This window comes from Rutidosis leptorrhynchoides, chromosome 9, assembly GCF_046630445.1.
Source record: "Rutidosis leptorrhynchoides isolate AG116_Rl617_1_P2 chromosome 9, CSIRO_AGI_Rlap_v1, whole genome shotgun sequence".
Taxonomy (NCBI): Eukaryota; Viridiplantae; Streptophyta; class Magnoliopsida; order Asterales; family Asteraceae; genus Rutidosis; species Rutidosis leptorrhynchoides.
Window position 1 is genome coordinate 271,830,994 of NC_092341.1, and position 18,707 is coordinate 271,849,700.

At 33.9% G+C, this 18,707-nt stretch overlaps 1 protein-coding gene across 1 annotated transcript; it reads right to left on the reverse strand.

The window, feature by feature from the left end:
- Nucleotides 1-7,608: 7,608 nt before the first annotated feature.
- On the reverse strand, nucleotides 7,609-10,351 carry LOC139868767 (uncharacterized). Its single transcript, XM_071857109.1, has 5 exons — nucleotides 10,338-10,351; nucleotides 10,229-10,279; nucleotides 8,687-9,174; nucleotides 8,168-8,552; nucleotides 7,609-8,062 (listed from the first exon to the last, which is right to left on the reverse strand). The coding sequence occupies exons 1-5, from the start codon at nucleotides 10,349-10,351 to the stop codon at nucleotides 7,609-7,611; spliced, it is 1,392 nt and encodes a 463-aa protein (XP_071713210.1).
- Nucleotides 10,352-18,707: the final 8,356 nt, after the last annotated feature.

The following is an 18,707-nucleotide window of genomic DNA, read 5'->3' on the forward strand; positions in this document are numbered from 1 at the left end:
AACCTGTTGAGATTATGGATCGTGAGATCAAAACTTTGAAACGCAACAAGATTCCAATTGTACGAGTACGATGGAATGCCAAACGAGGACCTGAGTTTACTTGGGAACGAGAGGATCAAATGATGCGGAAATATCCTCATCTTTTCCCGACTCCTCCATCTACCTCAGCTTAAATTTCGGGACGAAATTTTCTTTAACAGGTGGGTAATGTAACGACCCTGGTTTTTCCAACGTTATTTATTAATAATTATTATTATTAATACGTGTGATTAATCGAATGTATGTTATTACATTTACATGTTGCTTTGATTGCCCGTACTTGAACTTTAAATGCCCGAAACGTCTTTGTGACACCCGGAACTTGCACGAATAATATTTTCAAGTATTATTTACATTCATGATTAATTTTATTAATCATTTTAATTAACTAAAGCTATTAGTTAGTTACTTGGGCTTAAGTTGGACTTTTATTGGATTACTTGCAACTTGGGCTTTAATTAGTTTAATGGACTCATGAATAAGACTCACAAGCCCACCCTACATCTTAAATGGGTTTATTAGCCCATGTCTTTCATAATGTAAGTAATACTTACAACATTAACTAGCTAGTTTGTATATTTAGAATCTTGTTGCCTTATAATTCCCATGAAACACCACTCTTAATCCAACTTTTGTAAGCTTTGTAGGCAAGTAACCAAGGGACTAAACCCTCCCCCCCTTTCCTATCCAAACCGTCGGCCAAGCTCTCCCTTTAGGAGAGTTTGGTTTCAAAAATCTTCATTTCATTTTACTCCATACTCTCTCATTTCAAAACACCCACACATTACTAGCAAATATCTTTCTTCTTTTTTTTCTCTCAAGGTTCTTTGTTCTTGCAAGTAAGTTAAAGACTTTTCTTCCTTTCTTGCTTAAACAAAACCGTGGCCTAAGTGCCCTTTAATCATCATCAATCCTTGTTGTCTAAACTTTTGTTACTTGTTCTTGTTAAAGTTAATTACTTGTAGATTACTAAGTTGTTTACTTACTTACTTTCATGTTACAAGAACAAACTTTTTAGTTTGATTCTCCATTTATATCTTGTATTTAACAAGAACATCAAGAACATAATCTCTCTAGTTATGTTCTACATATTTTGTTTCAAAGAATTAAAGTTCATAGTTGTATAAACTCTTTACTTGTAGTTCTTGAAGTAACTTTGAAGTTACTTCACTTAAAGATCAACTTGGGTTGAATCTTTAAAAGTAAGAGCAACTATGAATCATCTTCTTGTTTAGTTAGCTTTCTACTTTATTTATTTCAAAGATTTAAAGTTTATAATCTTTATAATTGTTACTTGTGTTCTTGTTTGTTGTATGTTACTAGAATACCACCTTCATGGTTGGTTTAGGCTTATCATTCATTTTCTTTATTTCTTATTGTTAGTTGCTTACTACACATTTGAACAAGGACATGAAACCAACAAGAGCTTACACTTTGGTGCAAGTATCATGGATCCAACACTTGGTTGTGATCTTTCTTAGTGTTCATGAACTTGTTCATAAACTTACATGTAACCTTGGTTCATCAAACACTTACAACACTTGCACTTGAGTTATGATGGACAAACCTTGGTCAAAATGATTTTAACACATCAACGAGTTGTACACTTGAAGCTATACGCATCAAGGATGAGAACCGTGATGAACATCAAGCACCGAGACAACCGGAACTCTCCAAAACCCACTGTTCTGTCCAAAACCTACTGACCTGATGCTTCTGGAACAGACCAGTAGACCTGGGCTGTTCTAACCTTGATTTTTAGATAGAACTTTTCGAGTAGATAACTTTTCATATAGGACTCGTCTTAATCCGAGTTACGGTTTAGGATTTATGGCCCTCCGATCGTTACCATGTCCTTTAACGTTGTGCAGAAATTTCTGACCTACTCGCACTTAGACCGTCGCCACGGTCAAACCAAGACGAGTTTGCTTCTGTAAATTTTACCACACTTAAGGGACTCATAGACGGAGCCATGACCACTGGTCTCACCTTAATTCAGTAAGGGTAGAGGCCGTGGTGACTGACCGAAGTCAGCCTTTGTTTTAAACGACTTTCATAAACGAGTCTTACTTGTTACCTTTTGTTTAATGATGATTGATGATGACCCTTATGACCTTAATTACGTACTTGTAAACCTTTTGAGACGACTTATTGACTTAGTGCTATTTGACTTAGGTTGAGGACGTTTGGACCGTTATTTGCACACCACCTTCCGACTACTACCTTACCATTTCTACTAATCATTGTGAGTTATAGCATTCCCTTTTTACTTTAACTTATTTTGGGAACTGAGAATACATGCGGATTTTATGTTTTACATACTAGGCACGAGTACTTAAACTTATATATGTGTGGGTTATATAACGGCAGAAACATTCCCTTTAGCTCGGTAACGTTTAATCATTGGTTTTTGAACCGTGAACGCGAATCTTAGATATGGATCCATAGGGTTTGACATCCCCACTCGGGCTAGTAGCGCTAGCATTTAACGAGTGTTTAATACTTCGAGGTTATACGCACTTGCCAAGTGCACTTTAATGGGGTACATTAAACGTTAAGTTAGTTACCGGGTGCCCACGGTTAAGCATATACTTTTACATACTTTTGAAACGCTCGTTGTAGCACTGAAATCTCGTGGCCTACTTACATTACTGTTATACTTAAACTATAGCTCACCAACCTTTGTGTTGACCTTTTTAAGCATGTATTTTCTCAGGTGCTTGAAGTCGCTTCCGCTATCTTACTAGTCGTGCTGTAGAACCCGCTGCCTAGAGTTGTTATCGCATGACTACTTATGTTGCATTCAAACTTTTTACTTATGAACTTATGTTATGTAACGACCATTATGGTCACGTACACTTATTTAATGCTTCTACTTAGCGAAGCATACTTTTGATTTGTAAAACAATTGACTAATGTTATGACGTCACTTTTATTTATGAATGTAAACTCTGTTTTGAAAACGCATATAGTACTTAACCTTGTAATGATCCTGTTGTTGATGGTCCGTACATGATGATTTAGTACGGGGCGTCACAAGGTACATTGCTTTGAAGTTCGGAAGCGCATAATCATCATCCTTGTGTCAAGGTGAGTGGAATAATTATGCGTGTACGTATATAAGGTAATTATTTGTGTAGTATGAATGTGGCATTGTCGCGGTGTTCAAGACACCACATTCTAAGTAACGAGTAGTATTGTCGCGGTGTTCAAGACACTACTCATTGTTTGATTGACATGTGGTATTGTCACGGTGTTTAAGACACCACATTGTCATGGGAGTGGATGCCGCGGTGTTCAAGGCACCACTCATTGTTTTGATTGACATGTGGAATCGTCGCGGTGTTCAAGACGCCACATTGTCATGGGGGTGAGTTATTCGCGGTGTTTAAGACATCACCCGGGGGATTAGTGATTACGCGGTGTTTAAGTAACACTAATGGATGTTATGAACTCCGACGGTCTTTTACGAGTACCGTTCCCTTGTACGATTGGTTAACCATGGTTGTGTGAATTCGTATCTAGCATAATTAAATTGTAAACTAGATGCTATTGTTGTTGCTAGCTTCTTGTGAATTGTGGATAGTAGTTTATTGCATGATGCTTGCATAGTTATCGAATTGCTAGCTTGTATGCGGTATGGTAAGTGATTGCAAGTAAGTAGGTTATATATGAACATGTATAATTGTTGCATTCACTAAGCGTTAGCTTACCCCTCTCGTTGTTTATCTTTTTAGATGCAGGTGCGGATAAGGGGAAAGGGGTTGTTGGGCACTAGGTGTCCTTTGATGATGTTTCGTTGGAGCTTTCGGAAGTTGGCCTAACGTTTTGGATAGTTTAGTCCCAAACCATGCTCGAAGTGTCGTTTGGGTTATAAACTATCATTTGTAGTGGGTCAAACTTGTATTAAACTTAATTAATGGCCTTCGTGCCTTGTAAACATTTAAATTGTGGTACGTTTTAAATGGAATTTGTGGAATGGTTTACATATTTTATTGGCGCGTAAATGTGTATTAACTAAAAAAAAAAATTATCGTATGGAATACGGGTTGGGTTGTTTCAGTTTTGTAAGTTCTATATTTTTTACAATGAGGTATGAAAATGGAATTGAAAACTTAATCGTTTATTGTTCTGTGAAATTCTTCGGTATCTGGGTTCAGATAGTAGGATGTTAAACGTGTCCCGCTGATTTCCGGCTTAGCTGTTTAGATTTAATTTGTTCGTTAATTTCATTTTGTATTATGATTTGTTCGAATTATATACATGTTTGAAGTATTACCTCCATATATTTTGGCCCAGCAGTTGTTCACTGCTAGCACAACTCGTTTTTCCAACATTTCATAGCTTGCCATATCAAATTGGGTTGCATGATCACCCCATAAACCTAATTCGATTCTGTTGTTGCTGTGAAGGATGAACAGTTATAAGTACAGTTATGTTATTTACTTAAATTTAAATATATATTATGATATAGAAATTTACTTGAGATCAATGAGATTGATGGTTCTTTTTATTTTTGTTGATCTTCCTGCAGGTGCCGCATCGCTTACACTATGTATGCAGCCAATATAGTCTACAATGCATTAAATAAGGTTAGTTTTCATTAGTAGTATTTATAGAAGAAGAAAACGCAGTTAAAATATTTGAAGTTTAGTGCAGTAGCTGTTAGACATTTACCTATGTTGAATGGTTCTCTATCCACACGTGTTCTTATATATTCATACGTGTTGAACTCGAAGTAATGGCTGGGGAAATCATCTGGGGTTAATGGCTGAAAGGTTGTTCCTAGGCCAAAACATAGAATTGTAGAATTGATTATTTTTCTTTGCCAATTTTTTGTTTCTTCACAACGAAAATGTCTGATAGTGTAGGCAGACCCTACTGTCAGAATTGGTGCGAAGTAGTGTAGTTCATGGATATCTATATAAGCTTGAATTGCATTTCCCTGTATATCAATTTATTATATAATTAATGTTATTGAAAAGTGTTAGGTTAATATTGATATGTAATGTGTGATATGTAGTAGTTCTTACATAGTGATCAAGCAGAACACAGTTAAAGTGCACGTCTTGTTTAGTCTTGTAATTTTGTGAGACCCAAGTCCGATAAACTTTTGCTTCCAGTTATTTGTGTCTGCCTTTTGGCTTTAAGTCACTGATAGCTCGTGGTTGTGCCATTTTGCAATAAGTAAACAAATAATGAGTGTTAGGTTTGTAAGTAACTAGAAGGGGGAGGGGGTGAATAGTTACTTAATACGTTTTTAACACTTTTTCGATTGATCACCAAATTCGATTAACTTTGATCAACCAATTCAACTCAAACTTGATGTGTGTAGTGTATATGTTCAAAATGATAAATGAAGTAATGTAAAGAACATAGACACAAGGATTTATAGTGGTTCTGGTAAATGTTAACTAATCCACCTTAATCTACTCCCCGATTACACTAATCGGGATTTGTTGCTTCACTAAGCACTTTTCTCCAAACCCGGTGGAGATTCGATTTACAAGTCTTCAACTTCTTTGGTAGACAACAAACCTAATCTTTCTATCCCTTTGAAAGATCAACTCCAACCTAGATCAACTTGTCTTCACCTTTGACAAGTATTAATCTCCAAAGAAGATTAATCAACTTCCTAAGTCCCTTTAAGGAAGTAGATCACTAATCTAGCATGTGCTTCTACTAATTGAAGTTACAAGACTTATACACTTTGTAATGATGATCCTAAGTCAATACTAGGACATCCATTACACTAAGTAAACTCACAAGATTAATGATTTTGATTAGTAAGTTTACAACAACCAAATTCTATATCTATAAGATCATAGAATCTTCTCTTACTTGATCACATTTGAGTAGTAGTTAGAGCCCTTGTGATCTCTGGAAATAAGCCTTTGAAATACGCAAGAGGGTCAGCTTAAAATGCTCTTTAATGCTTGCCTTTTATAGTGGGATTCAAAAAGTAGCCGTTGACACACGGTTGCCTACACGGTCGATCGTGGTTCGACCATGCGTGCTCCAGTCCAAATTTAGTATCCGTTGTGTAGCCGTTTGACTCAAATTTGAACACCACATTTTGGCACCTTTACTCCTTCTAGCACCTGCAAAAGAAACCAAACATCCTATACAAGTACTATATGCATTAAGTGTGTGAGATTTGGTCTTATTGCATGAAAGTGACATAACACTCCATTAGTGGTAAGCCCAACATTCTTGGAGAAGTGTTTTGATTGATATTTTGGGAAATCTCAGTTTGGTCAAAACTTAGTTAGTCACATTAATGCCTTTGGTTCAATTCTAAAGACTAGTCACTATGTCATTAACTTCCTTGTTTCAATTAATCACAAATCATGTTCCATTTGGGTTTAGGTAGAGATTAATTGAATGATGTCTTTATAAGATAATCATGAAGTATGTAGAGACATCAAAGTTAAGTCATTCTTGAATAAGCAATCACACTTAGTTACTTAAACCAAATAGACAATTGACTATAATTTCATTGTGAACCATTTTACACTTAATTTGTTGGAGTAGACTAGTTACTTGAATCCTAACTAGTAAGCACATAGCAAGCATGTTAATCAAGTTGATAAATTTATGAGTATTAGACATATTATCAAGTAGCAAGTAATACTCACACATAGCAAGAGATAGTTACTATAAGATCAATCATATTTGCACAACTTGTAATTTAAGCTTTTAGTAAGCTTACTTGCAATATAACATATTGCATGATTATTGTGTAAGCACACATTAATGTCCAACACATGCACAAGGTAAGAACAATCTCTAGTTGGGACTTGGTGACCATCCTAAATGTATCTAAGTGTATTTTAGGATTACAAGTCTTTACTAGTTACACTTGAGAGCATTGTTCCTCATTTAGCCTTAATTAATCACTAAGTCATTTTTAATAGCAATTATTGTTCAACTGATATTGGCTTAAGTGTGTTGGTACTTGATGATCATACTAAGGATGTCCAGATAAGATTTAAGATCACAAGTTATTATTTAACACTTATGTGTTAAGCCTAATCTTGGTTAATTTGTCATTAAGATGTCATTAGGCGTAATTAACCACAATTAGTGTTTTTATGACCAAAACTCAATTGAGTATGGAGAGGACATCTATTCTAATCATGTTGAGAAAGGTTTCATGAATTATAGATGTCGGGAACTAGTCAAACTTTATTTGGTCAAAATTGGTAACAGAGAAAACTGCGGTCGCACTGCGATTGACCGTGGTGGCGACCATGCAACTTGTTTTCATAAAACTGCCTTGCAATTCAGTTTGGGGTTCTGCGGCTGGCTGTGCGTTCGACCGTACCTTCACCGTGTATTTAGCTGAACTTTAATTCTATTCTTTAAGCTATATTTGACTTGGTCATTTGCAAGATAAAGTATGGATTAGTGACCTTGCGTATTTTATGTTAAGATGTCGGTCATCACTTATACATATGTATGTGTCATCATCAAAACATATTCTTTGGTTAATCATCATATTTAAGTTTGTCATTTAGTTCGTTAACCAACATTCAACCAATAAGGTTGATAAAAACAGTTTATACATTACGAAATATAAGCAGAAAGTAATGTTGAAACCTCAATGTTGGTTATCATTTGTAAGAAATCTTTGAAAACTATATTTTTAGTTGTCTTTGGATTGTGGTTTTCATGTTGTTTCATTAAGATTTTCAAACCGTAAGGAGATGTTGCTCTAGATAGAGCCACATAAAGTTGACCGTGCCCGAAAACCGGTTTTGGTAGATATATTCCTATTTTGTTAAATGACTGGCCTTGACTTTTATTTAATGTCATCGCGTAAGATATCTTTAAAGGTAGTTGTTTCCTCCTTAGGATGAATGGGAGGGTTCCCTCTTTGTGAATTAAGCATATTTTTGGGATGTAAACTTTTTCACCGACTCTTGCACCCGTGATAATTTCAGCTTGCACGGATGTGCTGAAAAGCTGGGTTACAATCATTCTAGTGTCATTACAGAGTCCTCCAGCAAGGTTGAGATTTCTGAGTAAAATTACAGGAACACCAATTTTCATTTACAATTCGTGTGGAGGCACACCGGGAAAGTTTAGTGTGTTTAAGTACTCGTTGGGTTACAAAATTTCTGACTCTCCGCGGTCATTCCCGTAAGGTTTTGCTTCATTGTAGCTGTAGTATGTTTTGCTTGGTTTTTCGATTATGTTGATAATCAGATTGTTAATCATGTCAGCATCATCATTCTTAGGGCAAATGATGACTTTTGATTGTATTTCTAAAGCAGTAGGGTTTTTCAGCATCTCAGCATTATATATGAAAGATATAAGATTCTGAATGCCATTGTCGTCGTCAACTATCAAGTACTTATCAGGTATGTTTATCCATGAAGAGTTAACTGGATCTTCCGCATCTGGTTCCCCTACGTTTCCGTTTCCAATGTCTAATAACCAATTTAAAAAAATTTCGAAAACAGTTCTCGAATGAGATGATGTACTTATTTGTTGCAGTCTCATATTCTCTGTTAGTTGGACAATTGTGAAATAACACCATAAATATGAACGGACAATTGAGAGGTTTATAATTTCCGCTTTAGATGCCTTTTTTTTACTGGCATCGTTTGCCTGAAGTATCCTCCGAGAATGATAGATTTACCTCCAAACGCTAAATGCTCACAACTAAGAATATCTCGAAGAGTTCTATTAAGGGCTTCAAAACATTTTTTGTCATTCATCGGCGCTTCATCCCAGACAATTAATTCAGTTTCCTTTAGTAAGTTACCTAGATGGGTATTCTTTTTTATGTTACAAACTGTTTCATCAGTCAAATCTATTGGTAACTTAAATCTTGAATGAGCAGTTCTGCCAGCTGGGAGTAATAATGATGCAATACCGGAGGAGGCAACAGCTAAAACTATTTTTCCTTCAGATCTTAAAAATGTAATTATGCATTTCCAAAGAAATGTCTTTCTTGTGCCCCCATAGCCATAGACGAAAACTAATTCTTGTTTTTTTAAGATCGAAGCATTAACGATTAGATCGTATATGAATTTCTGTTTTTCATTCATCTTCGTTACCAGTATTTCTGACTCTTCACGTAATACTTCACGATCATAATTGCGTTCTGTAACAACCCAAACCTCGCTATACCAATATACGACCCAAAAAAAAAATTATGAGATTGTACATGTAGACGGCGTCCAGTTATCTGGACGGCGTCCAGTACTGAAGGCCAGGACGGCGTCCAACCATTTGGGACGACGTCAAATGAACTGCAGAATTCTGATCAAGTGGTCCAACTTACGCGAGCGGAAAACCGCTTCCCGACACTTTTAAAACGAAACGACTTTCACAACATGTTATAATAATTAAAACTAAGAAGTTTTCATAATGAAACCGAGTTTTACAACACCAGGCCCACAATGACCCATTTTACGAAATTCGTTCAAAATACAAGTTTCGACCATAATAGTTTAAATTCCAAACGACACCTAGAGCATGGTGTTTGGGGTTAAACTACCCCAATCTCGGTCAAACTTCAAAAGTCAAACTTCCCAAAAGCATCCCCTATCCAAAACAAAGCGGGAGACCACTAATCCAAACGAACGCCCTTACCCTTGTCCACGCCGGAGCATAAAAAGATAAACAACGAGAGGGTAAGCAAAACGCTTAGTGAATGCAATAATTATACACCTACATATATTACCTACTTACTTGCAATCACTTACAAAAATTACCGCATACACGCTAGCAATATAATTAGCATACCATCGCAAAGTATAAGGCTAAATCTTCAATACGCAAGCTAGCACAACAATAGCATATAATTCGAACAATATAATATGCTACTCTACAACACGTAACCATGGTTAACCAATCGTATAAAGGGAACGATTCTCACGAATGAACCGTTAGCCACGCAGACGCCACTAGTATGCATCACTAGTCCCTTGGGTGGTATCGCATACCCGAACTTAAAACCCACCCGTCACGTGAAATGTGGTATCGCATACCCGAACTTAAAACCCACACTTCACGCCCGCACACACACATGATAATGAGGTATCGCATACCTGAACTTTAAACCCTCATCCCATGCCAACACGATGTGGTATCGCATACCTGAAATTAAAACTCACATTGCACTTCGTACAAGTAAATACAATTGCATACACACAAGTATAATTATTCCACTCACCTTAACGCCTTTGGTGAGTCAATCAAGCTTGTAACCTTCAACACGACGTACCTATTACATCATGCATATAATCAATCATACAATCGAGTTGGTCAAACAACTTACTCACCATCCTAGTGACATTTTGACCCATAGTGCAATTTCGACCCATTTGCACTCTTAACCATAATATTAGGTCAACTTCGTCAAAACCCTAACACTAGCCATTTAGGGTATTAATACACTTTTAACGCAATGTTATCGCATTTTCATACTCATTGAACAACCTAGGTCACCCAAAACTCATTTGACCCATTTTGTAGTTAACACACCCATTTGGGTCACCCACATACCCAATTAACACCCACTTACATAATATTTAGGTGTGCTAGCAACTAACTAACCAAATTAAAACTCATAAGCTCAATTTATCATTTCAAAACCCTAGGTTAGTCATCTTTGAGTCCTCATGACCCAAACTTACCGAAAAACCCCCCAAATCACTAAATAAAGGGTTTTATGTTCATCACTAACCCAAACCCTAACCCTAACCGTTAAACTAAATTAAGTATGGAAATCGAGATTAGGACTTACCACCACAATCAAAACGTAGCTAGGGACTAGATGAACAATCTTTAAAACACGCCCTTTGACCCGAATCAACCTTCTTCCTCCTTGATTTGAGCTCTCTCACTCTAGAAATCTCCTCTCTCTCTAGAATTTAAAGTGGAAGGATGAGGTGGTTGAAAGTGGAGTGAATGAGGCTCCTAGAACTGATCTTGTGGTCTTAAATTCGTCCAACAAGTGAAAAGACCAAACTACCCCCTTTAAATATCTAAAAGCAAAACAGCTGGTCTACCAGTTCATCTGGACGGCGTCCAGCATCCTGGACGGCATCCAGTCCTTCACAATTGGACGGCGTCCTCTATTTTGGATGGTGCCCCACTTAGCTGGAAACAGGATCTTACAACTCTCCCCCACTTGAACCGGATTGCGTCCTCGCAATCCAAGCCGCATGACAAGCAGGAAGATAAACCAAAACAAACTCTTCGGATTCCCACATAAACTCGGAACCCTTACTACGACGCCATTGAACTTTGAAAGTTCTCACCTCTTTATTTCTCAACATTTTCACTTTTTCATCGAGTATTGCAATCGGCTCCTCAACATACTCTAACTTGTTATTTAGCTCAATCTCGTCTAATGACACCCATGATAAATCATCCGCAAGACACTTACGGAGATGGGAAACATGAAATGTATTATGGATCCCCGCAAGCACTTCGGGTAATTCCAAACGATAAGCAACTTCACCAACACGAGCTAAATTTTTAAAAGGACCAATAAATCGAGGAGCTAACTTTCGTCGCTTCCGAAACCGAATAATACCCTTCCATGGCGAAACCTTAAGCATCACCATGTCACCTTCTTGGAACTCAATCGACCGCCTACGTTTGTCAGCATACAACTTTTGTCTATCTTGAGCCACTTTCAAATGAGCCCAAATTGTTTCAATCTTACTATTCGTCTCTAAAACCATATCGGTACTCCCAATTTCCCTTTGTCCCACTTCACCCCAACAAATCGGAGTTTGACACCTTCGCCCATAAAGCATCTCATAAGGTGACATCCCGATACTAGTATGATAACTATTATTGTACGAGAAGCCCACCAAAGGCAAGTGCTCATCCCAACTACCACCGAAATTGATAATACACGCCTGTAACATATCCTCCAATGTTTGATTTGTACGTTCAGTTTGACCGTCAGTTTGAGGATGGTACGCCGTGCTCATCCTTAATTGTGTACCCATATCTTCATGAAACTTATTCCAAAACCGAGACGTGAAACAAGTGTCTCGATCCGAAATAATAGATATAGGAACCCCATGTCTCGATATCACCTCCTTGATAAACAACTTTGACAAAGCCTCCGACGATATCGTTTCCCGAATGGGAAGAAACAAAGCACTTTTCGTCAATCGATCAACTATCACCCAAATAGTATCAAATTGGGTTCTCACCGTCTTTGGTAACTTTGTAATGAAATCCATGGTAATGTGCTCCCATTTCCATTTCGGGACTTCCAATGGTTGTAACTTACCATACGGCTTTTGGTGCTCGGCCTTAACTTGCAAACACGTGACACATTGTTCAACATACTTTACAACATCACGTTTCATGTCCGGCTACCAATACTCTTTCTTTAAATCAAGATACATCTTCGTCGCGCCCGGATGAATGGAATACTTTGACTTATGCGCTTCATCAAGTAGCACTTGTCGGTAACCACCCATTCTAAGCATCCACACTCGTCCTTGAAAGGACAACAAACTATGCGGGCCTAAGGTAATAAACTCCGTTTGGCCCACGATTCATTCCTCGTGTTTGTTGTTAACAAAAGCTTCAATTTGAATCTCACCAAGCTTTACAAGAAAATCGTTAGTAATAATCATGCGTAATGATCCTACTCGTATTGCCGGATGTTGACTCTTTCGACTCAACGCATCCGCGACCACATTCGCCTTACCTGTGACGACCCGAAAATTTTCGACCAAATTTAAAATTAATCTTTATATAATTTCGACATGATAAGCAAAGTATGTAATGTTGAGTCTAGAAAATTTTAGAACAATGTTCATATATTCAATTGACAATCGACTGTTTCCAACGATTCACGAAGAATTAATTGTAAATAATTATGTGTATCTGAATATATGTGTGTACAAATATTATAACATGATAACTTGAAATACATTAATAAAATATTATACGATTTAATTTCTAGAATTAATGACGTAAAATAATTTATGATATATAATAAAACTTGGTAAAAACAAAATATAATTATATATATAGTATAATATTTAAGAATATATATATATATATATATATATATATATATATATAATTATATACTTAAAACTTTGATTACATTATTTTGAAATAATCATTTTAATTACGAAGTTAATAACGAATATATATATGTTAACAATGGTAGGATAATATATGTAATATATATAATATAAAATTATATATATATATATATATATATATATATATATATATATATATATATATATATATATATATATATTGTAATATAAGAAATTTATAAATAATATATATAATTTGTAATATTTCACTTCATATAAATAAGTTATGTGGTAACAGTATTTTTTTAAAATAAAAAAAAATAATTAGTATTAAGTATTAGCATTATTATTTTTGTTTATTTTTAATATTATCATAGATATTAGAATTATTATCATGTTTACAAATATTATTATCGTTATTATTATTATTATTATTAATATCATTATTAACAATATTATTAATAATTATTAATATTATTAATATTATATTTTTTCTTATTATTAATAATATTAAAATTATTATTATTATTAATATATATTTATATTTATTATTAATATTAAAAATTATATATAATGTATGTAGAAACAAAACCTGTTAACTATCTAGATCAATTATTTTCTCCTTTCTCTGCTTACTATTCGTCCGTGATATTGTGTCAAATTACTTCTTCATTATATAACAATAAATTTCTTAATTAATGAAAACAATCAGTTCTCTTCATCATATATATCAAATGTTCTGTGTATCTATTCTATTTTTTTTATCTATTTAAAAGCTCCTTGTTCGTGTTTTATTGATCCAAAAATCAAAAATCCAGTTATTAAGTTTTTTAACACGAATTAATTACTGTAATTCGTTCATTTTATGATTCCTAAACTTCGTAAATCGTCACTACATCTTTACAATAACATCTCTCATAGAATTCAATCAAATTTGACATTTGTGTTCATCTTTGACCAATTTGGCTTCTGGACTCATTCTTAACGAATTGAGGAAAATTAAAATTTCTGATATCTTACAATTCATCTCTAGAACGTGTGTGAAAAATCTCAAATCCCAATTTGCTAAAACGTGAACGAATTTACGAGTCAAAGTTTTTGCAATAAAAAGTCAAACTTTGTTCATCAATTAAATTCGTGTTATCTGTTTCGATTCAAGTTCAATTGAGGATTTGGAAAGTTTATAATTGTGATATAGAACCTTTTTCATGTTAGGATCATGAGCCAAAACATTCTACAATTCAAAATCAATTTTTTTTTAACTCGTCGCACAGCAGCTCCATGTTTCATTTTTTTATTTTTTTACTTTTATTTTATCCAATTTATTACAAATAATCTTTTAGGTGTTGGATATTAAGTCCTAAAATCGATTTTTGTAAGTATTATTAAGACTAAAAGGAATTTGGTTCGATTCCTGGTTGATTTAAGATAATGAAGAAGAAGATGGAAAGTAAACGATTAAGGGTTTTATTAAATTAGATAGGATTATTTTCAGAAAAACTCAAATGGCTGAGTGGGTGTTTTTATTAGGAAAGCTTTTTGAGGTAGTTTTCTTTATTAAAATTATTATTATTATTGTTATTATTGTAATTATAAATTATTATTGTTATTGTAGTATTGTTATTATTAACATTATTATTAAGTATTTGTGTTATTATTGGTATTATTATTGTTATTAAGTATTACGAATATCATTTATTATTAGTAATATCAATTAGTATCATAATTATTATAATTATTATTTATCACTTATTATTATTTTTATGATTATGTAAGTATAATTATTATTAATATTATCATTAGTATTACAAGTATTACTGAAAAAATATAAATTTTACCATTTTAATGTTATTATCATTATTATGATTATGATTATTATTATTATTAAAATAAAATAATTTATTATTATTAGTATTAGTATCTTTTTATAAATAATAGAATTGTTAATATTAACATAAGTATTATTATTTATATTAACACGAGTAATATTATTATGTAATTACTAAAATCATTATCATAACTACCTTTAACAGTAAAATTAATATTTTTACAAGTATTATTATTAATATCATGTTATTATCAATATTAGAGTTATTATTAACATAATTATATTATTAATGTTATTATCACTATTTTTACTAATATTAACTTAGTATAATTAGAACTACTATTTTGATAAACAAATAAAATACATAAATATATATATCTAACACATATAACATAACCAAATATTTTATTATAAAAAATGAATATATGAAATATAAATATATTATTAATATAAAAATAATATCATTAATAGGTTATATATATAAACTTATTTGATTATGATTATGTATTAATATATATACACAAATGATATAGGTTCGTGAATCCGAGGCCAACCTTGCATTGTTCAGTTCAGTCGTATGCATATTTTTACTACAAAATATCGTATTGTGAGTTTCATTACTACCTTTTTATATATATTTTTGGGACTGAGAATACTTGCGCTAATTTTATTAATGTTTTACAAAATAGACACACGTGATCAAAAACTACATTCTATGGCTGGATTATTGAATATTGAATATCACCCCTTTTTAGCTTGGTAACCTAATAATTAAGAAACGGGTATGGCCCCTAATTGACGCGAATCCTAAAGATAGATCTATGGACCTCGACAAGTCCCATCCAGGGTACGGATGCTTTAGTACTTCGAGATTATTATTATTATACAGACGAGAGGTTCTGTTTGGGGATATTATATGCATTAAAGTTAAGTCGGTTATCAAGCGTTCACCATATGAATGATTTTTTAATTCGCGGGTTACGCGTGTTATTATGTACTCTGGTTACGTGTACAATTGAATATCTGAAATCTTGTGGTCTATTAAAATGATGAAAATGAATGATTATGATAAACTAATGAACTTACCAATCTTTTGGTTGACACTTGAAAGCATGTTTATTCTCAGGTATGAAAGAAATCTCCCGCTGTGCATTTTCTCATATTAGAGATATTACTTGGAGTCATTCATGACATATTTCAAAAGACGTTACATTCGAGTCGTCGAGTTCATCAAGATTATTATTAAGTCAATTATAGTTGGATATATTATGAAATGGTATGCATGCCGTCAACTTTCGATGTAATGAAAGTTTGTCTTTTAAAAACGATTGCAATGTTTGTAAAATGTATCATATAGAGGTCAAGTACCTCGTGATGTAACCAAGTGTAATGTACTCGTCCTGATGGATTAGGACGGGTCGTGAAAGTTGGTATCAGAGCGGTGGTCTTAGTGAACCAGGTCTTACATTAGTGTGTCTAACTGATAGTTGTTTAGATGCATTAGTGAGTCTGGACTTTGACCGTGTCTGCATGTCAAAAGTTTTGCTTATCATTTCGTGTTGAAAATTACCTGCTTATCATTCTTAGGGAATCACTTGCTTATCATTCTTAGTCTAGACACATCTTACTGCATTGATTGCATGAATAGTGTATAGACAAAATTCATATCTTAGCGTATCTGTTATTGTAAACTTTGCCTGACAGCTTCCGAAGAATCCTCCGTAACGTATGAGATTTTGATATTATATATATACATATGAAAATATGTATTTAAGAATATCAATCTAAATCCTATAATCTATTTCATATCGAAAATCAATTCCCTAATTGTACGAGATGGATCCTGTAACTAGTTCGAGTCCCTCAGATTCCGATAGCTATTCCGATAGTTATTCCGACAGCTATTCCGACATGGATATTCACCTAAGCTTCGAAAGCGGTGTAAATGAAATGGATCAACCAACTAGTCATCTTCAATTCTGGATAAATTGGGAATGGGTTTGTAGTCGACTTAACCGATGGAGACGAGAAGAAGGCAATCCTTTCCACCCACCAACCTGCACTCTTGGCGATGAACCTGAAACACTTACCGGTGAATCAGTCCGAGACACCATTTTTACCCTCATTTTCAGAGTATCTCGTCACGATTATATACTATCTCAAATTCTAGATCTTATTCATCCGTTCGTTCCGACCGACAATCATCCCGGAACAATAGAAGAAGTCAACGAACTTCGCGCTCGAGTCATAAATTTGGAGAATATGGTGCAAAATTTACCAGCTTCAGCAACATCACCGGCACAACAGTACCATTAGTAACAGCATCATTACCATCAACAATCCATGCCTCAATATCACAACCTATACCTCGAGTATAATCATCGTTCTACATGATGTTTTACATCATTTATCTTCGTTCGACATAACGATTATGTAATCTCTAGTGTTTTAGAGATTATGTGTTCTAGCTCTAATGATAAATCAAATGAGATTAATATCATATTAACTAATTAAATCCATGATTACATCTGAAGAAAATATATGTATATATGTTTTCATAAAGATTGTAATTAAAAATTCTTTTGTACAAACTGTTAATGGTGAAAATATTTTAACGGGTTGGTAATACCCGAGGAATATTTAGATTTCACATTAATAAGTTAAACTGTACATTCTTCGAATCTAATTCAACAGTCATTTACTATGCTACTTACAACCACCGATATACGTATCCGTTCACCGCAGAATAACCATTTTTATTCAATTTCATATTTGGATTTTGACCTATCAGAATCCAATAAGTGGCATAATGAAGAAAACATTGGACAAAATAAAATTTGTTAGAAACAAACAAATTAACTATGAGAAATTCTGTTAAGAATCCACGCTAACAAAGTCCTAGCTAACTGTTAATTCCTTATTACATTTATTTATCGCAATTTAATTATCGCAATTTATTTATCGCAATTTAAATTCTCACAATTTTATTTATTGTCATTTAATTTCTGTTATTTATTTTACGCACTTTAAATATCGGGACACGTATACAAGGTTTTGACATATCATATCAACGCATCTATATATATTATTTGAAATAACCATAGACACTCTATATGCAGTAATGTTCGAGTTAGCTATACAGGGTTGAGGTTGATTCTACAATAATATATATACTTTGAGTTGTGATCGAGTCTGAGACATGTATACAATGGGTTACGAATACGTATTAATTAATTCGAATATTATATATTAAACTATATATGAATTATTGGATTACTAATTGTGGACTGCTAACTGTGGACTGCCAACATTGGACAATTAAAATGAATTAAAATATTGATTATAACATATGAAACTAAACAATTCTTTAAGTTTGCCACTTGATTTCATCTTAAACCTCATTTGTATCTTGACAATTATAATCTGCGTTCAAACCTTTCATGATTCTTGAAAACACCTCAATCGAGAGGATGAACCAACCGCACTTCATCTACGTAAGGAAAGATTCATGCATATAGTTATGCACCTGAAAAACTCTCGGAAACTGAGTAAACGTTTAACACGTAGTTGTGCTAATTCCTTTAGCGTTATTATTACCGAAAATAACCTTGCAACTCCTGTTCGAGATAGTCAGTTTTGTCACAGCTCCAGCAAGTCAACTTCAACTTTTCAGTTAGATTAGCCTTATTATAACCATGATATATACGTTGTCTTTTCACCCTCGTTACCGGGGAACCATTTATATTCCACCACCTTAGCAGTAAACTTACCAGCAACTTCATTACTCACTGGCTTAA

Coding starts and splice junctions, on each gene's coding strand:
- LOC139868767 (XM_071857109.1), bottom strand. Junction 9,175..10,228: donor GACTCACCAAAGGCGTTAAG/GTGAGTGGAATA, acceptor ATATTGGTATAG/CGAGGTTTGGGTTGTTACAG. Junction 8,063..8,167: donor TACGGGAATGACCGCGGAGA/GTCAGAAATTTT, acceptor AATTTTACTCAG/AAATCTCAACCTTGCTGGAG.